Here is a 6,387-nt window from a genome sequence, read left to right as displayed (position 1 = left end):
GGGGGGGGGGAGGGGGGAGTAGTGGTCAGGGGGAGAAGGCTAGACCAAGTTAATGGAAGACAGTAGGTGAGGTGAGGATAGGGTACAGCTCTTACTTCTTCAACCAGAATCCAAGGGGTGTATGTATGTGGAGGGGAAAGATGATTTGTCATCATGGCATTCTGATGCATCATCTCTTTGCCTTGAGGTCCTCTTGCACATTTCATGACTTCATCCACAGAAGTTTTGGGGCCATAGATCTTCAGACACTGTGCAAAGAGGTGAAGGAGGTATTATTTGGAGGGGAACCTGAGCCCATCACCATTACCCCACCTTTCTTCCCTCAGAGCCACTGGGTCAACCTTATCTCTGTCACTGAAGCAGTGGGGGAAAGGGAGAGGGGAGCTGAAAACCCAGGAAGCCTTCTCCCTGAAAATGGGACAAATCTTTTCCATCAGGTTCTACCTTACCCTCTCTCAGCAGTTACCAGCGTGAGTTTGGATCTCCAAACCCACCCCTCTTCCCCTAAGCCTACAACTGGAGTGAATTTCATCTCCCATAGAAAAGAGAGCACCAGAAGAAGGTAAGCCAGGATTGTATCACCCCTCCCTCTAGCCACCACCCCCTTCTCTGACTCCAAATCTCTGAAATGTGCCCACTATCTCTGAAATTCAGGAAGCATTGACCTTCCTTGAGCTAAGTCATTGCTCTGGATTGAAAAGTGTGTATGTAGAATGTGGGGAAACTACCCAACAGCCCGTTGGCTTCCACAGAGTTTCAGAAGGCTCATGGGACTTTGTCATTACCTTCTGATTCTGACTAGCTGTGGGACCTTGGACAAATCCCTTCTTTTTTCTGAGCTTCTGTTACCCCAACTATAAAAACAATCTGCTGATTCCAGAGGACTGAGGATGAAGAAGAATGCTGCCTACCTCCTAATTGAGAGGGGATGGACTCCAGAGGCAGAAAGAGACACACATATTTTGGACATGACCAATGCAAGAATTTCTTTTCCTTACCTATGTATATTTGTTCCAGCGCTGTTGTTGGTTTTTTAAATAGTATTTTATTTTTTTCCCAATTACATGTCAAGACAATTTTTAGCATTCATTTTTGCAAGATTTTGAGTATCAAAATTTTTCTCCCTCCTATCCCCTCTTCTAAAAATGATAGGCAATTTGATATAGGTTATACATGTGGTATTGTGTAAAACATTTCCATATTGGTAAAAGTTTTGAAAGAAGAAACAGATCAAAAGGACAGAAACCACCAAAAAGAATAAGTGAAAAAAATATGCTTCAGCCTGCAGAGTCCATCGGTTCTTTATCTGGATGTGGAGAGCATTTTCCTTCCTGAGTCCTTTGTACTTGCCTTGGAGCATTGTGTTGCTGAGAAGAGCTGAGTCAGTCATAATTGATCATCACACAATGTTGCTGATACTGTTTATATGTTTTCGTGGTTCTGCTTATTTCACTGTGCATCAGTTTGTACAGGTCTTTTCCGGATTTTCTCAAATCTGCCTGTTCATCATTTCTTATAGCACAACAGTATTCCATTACATTCATATACCACAACTTGTTCAGCCATTCCCCAATTGATGGGCATCCCCTCAATTTCCAATATTTTGCCACCACGAAAAAGGCTGCTATAAATATTTTTGCACAGATAGGTCCTCTTCCCTTTTTTACTATCCCTTTAGGATACAAACCTACTAGTGGTATTGATAGATGAAAGATGCCCTTTGGGCATAGTTCTAAATTGCTCTCCAGAATGTTTGAACCGCTTCACATCTCCACCAGCAATACATTAATGTCCCAATTCTTCCACATCTTCTGCAATGTTTATCATTTTCCTTTTTTTGTCATATTAGCCAATCTGATAGGTGTGAGGTTGTACCTCAGAGTTTTTTTAATTTGCATTTCTCTAATCAGAATTGATTTAGAGCACTTCTTCATATGCCTATAGATAGCTTTGATTTCTTCATCTAAAAATTGCCTGTTCATGTCCTTTGACCATTTATCAATTGGGGAATATTGTTGTTTTTACCAGTTGGGATAAAGGAAACTATAGGTATGAGATAAGGAAGATAAATTTTTGTTCATTGAAATGATGATTCATGACGGGATGCCCATCAATTGAGGAATGGCTAAACAAGCTGTGGTATATAATTGTAATGGAATATTATTGTGCTGCTATAAGAAATGACAAGCAGGATGATTGCAGAAAAACCTGGAAAGACTTACACTAACTGATACATAATGAAATGAACCGAACCAGCAGAATATTTAACAGCAATATTGTTCAATGAAGAACTGTGAATGATTTATCTATTCTTAGTAATACAGTAATCCGAGATAATCTCTAAGAACTATCTGCCTCCAGAGAAAGAACTGATGTTGTTTGAATACAAACCAAAGCGTGCTATTTTTCACTTTTATTTTTTCCTTTTCTTTTAGTCTTTTTGTACAAAATGACTAATACAGAAATATCTTACATAATTGCACATATATTATCTATATATGATTGCTTACCATCTTAGGGAGCAGGGAGGGAAGGATAGAATTTGGAACTCAAAACTTCAAATAAAAATGTAAAAAAAAAAAGATGTTTCAAAGGGCAGCTAGGTGGCACAGTGAATAGAGCACTGGCCCTGGGATTAGAAGGACCTGAATTCAAATCTGGCCTCAGACACTTGATGCTTTATGAGCTGTGTGATCATGGACAAATCACTTAACCCCAACTGCCTCACCAAAAAAAACCAAAAAGAAAAGACCAAAAAAAAAAGATGATTCAGTTAAAAAAAAAAATGACACATCAACAAATTTCTACACAACCTCCCTCCGAGCTGTTGTGAACAATGATCTTGGTCAAGTAAAACACTACAAAAATGAGAGTTTTTCAGCCACATTGGGTGATGACTAATATTGATAAACTTAACCCTTCCTAGCAATACAAGGATCTAAGACATCTCCAAAGGCCTCGTGATGGAAAATGCTATCCACATCCAAAGAAAGAACTATGGAATTTGAATGCAGATCAAAGCATACTATTTGCTGTTTTTTTTCTCTTCTGTTGAGTTTTGTTTCCTCTTTCTAGTGGTTCCAGTTCTTACTTGCAACATCACTAATGTGAAAATACGTTTAATAGGAATGTATATGTATAGCCTATATCAGATTGTGTGTCGTCTTGGCGAGGGTGGTGGGGAGGAAGGGGGAGAACAATTTTAAACTTAAAAGCATATGGAAGTGATTGTTGATAAATCAAAATAAATTAATAAAAAAGAGAGTTTTTATTACCCTTCTTAGTCATCATAATTCTTGTTTGCTTCATGAGTTGCTCTAGGAAAATGTCGGTGAAGGGTCTGGCTTTCATTTTATCTTTGTATTCCCAAGTGCCTAGCACAATGCTAGGCACATAGCTGCCATTCGTAGATAGTGGACGACTTGAATTCATCCCTGCCACCAAAGAATGCCCTTCTTTTTAATAGCATTTTCTCTGGGTGAATTGTGACTCAGCAGAGCTGATCTGAGATACAGGGAGACCTGGGTTCTGGTGCTGTGTGACCTGGGCAGGTCACCAAACTTTCTCAGGAAACTTTCTAAAACTAAGCCAAAAGCAACTGGGAATCTACAGGTCATTTCCATACCAAGAGTTCCTTATAGTGATGAAAAACATAGGCAGCTCCTCCCCTCTCCAAGAGTAGTAAGTGCAGGTGACTCAAAGGATGATGGGAGATGGATGGTGAGCAGATGAAGGCCGCAGCCTATGTAGAAACCAGTCAGGTTAGGACTGTCTCCCGAGAAGTAGACATAGGACTGGCAAAGGTAGTATGCCTGTTATATAACAACAGTATGGGATGAGGATGGAGAGTGTGAGTGTAGCACTATTGTCTATGAAATTTACAAAGACTCTATGCCTTGGGGTGGATCCTTCAGTGAGAAGCCATGAAAGGTCATGGACAAGAACCCCAGGGGATGAGAAGACATAGAAGGAACACCACCTCCCTTCCCCGCAGTGGGCAGAGGGAATACCCACAAGATGAATCCATCAAGAGTCAACTGATGCTCTAAATCACTATTGATTAGAGAAATGCAAATCAAAACAACTCTGAGGTGCCACATCACACCTATCAGATTGGCCAACATGACAAAACAGGAAAATGATAAAAGTCGGAGAAGATGTGGGAAAATTGGAACACTAATGCATTGTGAGTGGAGTTGTGAAATGATCCAACCATTTTGGAGAGCAATTTGGAACCATGCCCAAAGGGCTATAAAAATGTGCATACCCTTTGACCCGGCAATAGCACTTCTAGGGCTGTATCCCAAAGAGATCATACCAATGGGAAAAGGACGCACATCTACAAAAATATTTATAGCAGCTCTTTTTGTGGTAGCAAAGAATTGGAAATTGAGAGGATGCCCATCAATTGGGGAGTGGCTGAACAAGTTGTGGTATATGAATGTGATGGAATACTATTGTGCTATAAGGAATAATCAGCAGGCAGACTTCGGAAAAACCTGGGAAGACTTGTATGGACTGATGCTGAGTGAAGTGAGCAGAACCAGGAGCATGTTATACACAGTAACAGCCACTTTGTGTGATGACTAATATTAATAGACTTAGTCTTTCTCAGTAATGCAGGGATCTAAGACATCTCCAAAGATCCCATGATGGAAAATGCTATCCACATCCAAAGAAAGAACTGTGGAGTTTGAATGCAGATCGAAGCATACTGTTTGCTGCTTTTTTCCTCTGTCTTGTTTTGTTTCCTCTTTCTTGTAGTTCTTCCTATTGGTTCTAATTTGTCCTTACAACATCACTAATGTGAAAATATGTTTAATAGGAATGTATATGTATAGCCTATATCAGATTGCACACAGTCTTGGGGAGGGAGGCAAGGAGGGAGGGGGAGAAAAATTTAAAACTCAAGAGCTTATGGAAGTGATTGTTGATAAAATAAATTAATTTAAAAAAGAGTCAACAAATTTGTTCATAATTACCACTTGCCTGGACTAGTCTCAATTTGTCAGTCAACAGACATTTGTTAAGCAGTGACTAGGTGCCAAGGACCATGCTAAGCACTGGGGACAGAATGAAAGGCAAAGAGCCATGGTCCCTTCTAAAGGACTATTACCCTACCTTCCAGTTCCTCTCCTGAAATCTTGCCACCTTTGGGTCCCCAAAGACACTTTCAGAGGGGTTGCAACTGAGCTTGCATTCACTGGAAGAAGCCTCTGGAGGAGATTTGAGCTAATACTACTCTCCAGGAAGCCCCCCAAATTAGCCTGGTAGGTAAGGAAAGTGCCTGTCTTCACTTATGGACCATTCATTAATACTCTACCCATCTAAGATAACAGAAAACACAACCTCACAAATGGAAGAAGTGTGGAAGTGGATCCAGGAGGTGGGGCACCTAGGGAGGTAAATCCCCAAGGATGAGGTCCTTGCTTTCATACTTTAAGGATAAGTAATTTGGTCTGTATGGGGATTTCCACTGCTCAACCATTACCTCTAAATAGTAGCAGTGACCATAATTTCACTACTCTCCTCACAAGAACAATCATGTGGAACATTCTAGAAACTAACACCTATAGAAATATTAATTATTCTTAATACTATAAAAATGCCTTCCATAGGGGCAGCTAGGTGGCACTTACCGGCTCTAATGAGGTCTCTGGATCAGCAGTTGACATCATACAGTTGATCACAGCAAAGGCATTAGGAAACTCTTTCCCAAGGAGGTACAACACACAGGTCTGTAGGAGCAGAGACTAAGACTGAGGGGTAGAAAGCCAGAATCCTCTTTCCCTGGGGAAATACCACACACCTTGCCTCCCCCTAATGCACCAGGAGAGCAAAAGAAAGCCCAGAGGTTAAGTGGACTGCCCACGGTCACACAACACCTCCAGGAGAGGCTTGGGGCAGAAGAGTCTTTACCTGAACCATGTTGAGTTCACACTCCAGCTCCCCATGTTGACAGGTAAACTCCCAGGTCCCATTCACTTCTTTCTCCTGAAATACACCCCACCCCCAAGATGTGAAGCGGAAGGCAGAAGGCTCTTGGCAAGCTCCCCACCCTTGTCACCCACCCCTACCCCAGGCAGAGCTGGATCACTCACCACAGCATTGCCAAAAGGCACAAGAGTGACATTCATGACATTATCACCCAGCAAAGCCCAGGTGGGGAAGAGCAGCAATGACATGAAGTCCCGGCACGCAGGACACAGGGCCTCATAGTAGAGTTGTACAGAGACAGGATGGACATTTGAAGATCTCCATTGGGCAGAACACTCCTTCTCCGCCTACAGGATAGGCAAGTCAGGGCACATGGGTGGTGGACAGATGAATACAGTCAGTATGACAGGCTGCTGAGGCCAAGCTGCACCTTACTTTCCCCCTCCCCAC

General features: G+C 41.8%; 1 protein-coding gene across 1 annotated transcript; it reads right to left on the bottom strand.

Moving 5' to 3' along the window:
• Positions 1–5: 5 nt before the first annotated feature.
• On the bottom strand, positions 6–6,284 carry LOC114048279 (gamma-interferon-inducible lysosomal thiol reductase-like; the record flags this gene model as incomplete). The annotated part of the gene is made up of 4 exons (XM_027869180.1): positions 6–248; positions 5,640–5,738; positions 5,920–5,994; positions 6,102–6,284. Coding segments are annotated over 4 exons (600 nt in total), but the record flags the coding sequence as incomplete, so codon positions are not given.
• Positions 6,285–6,387: the final 103 nt, after the last annotated feature.

This window comes from Vombatus ursinus, unplaced genomic scaffold (genome assembly GCF_900497805.2).
Source record: "Vombatus ursinus unplaced genomic scaffold, bare-nosed wombat genome assembly UNPS02001935.1, whole genome shotgun sequence".
Classification (NCBI taxonomy): domain Eukaryota; kingdom Metazoa; phylum Chordata; class Mammalia; order Diprotodontia; family Vombatidae; genus Vombatus; species Vombatus ursinus.
The sequence above is the reverse complement of the archived record's forward strand: the minus strand, read 5'-3'. Positions and strand labels throughout refer to the sequence as shown.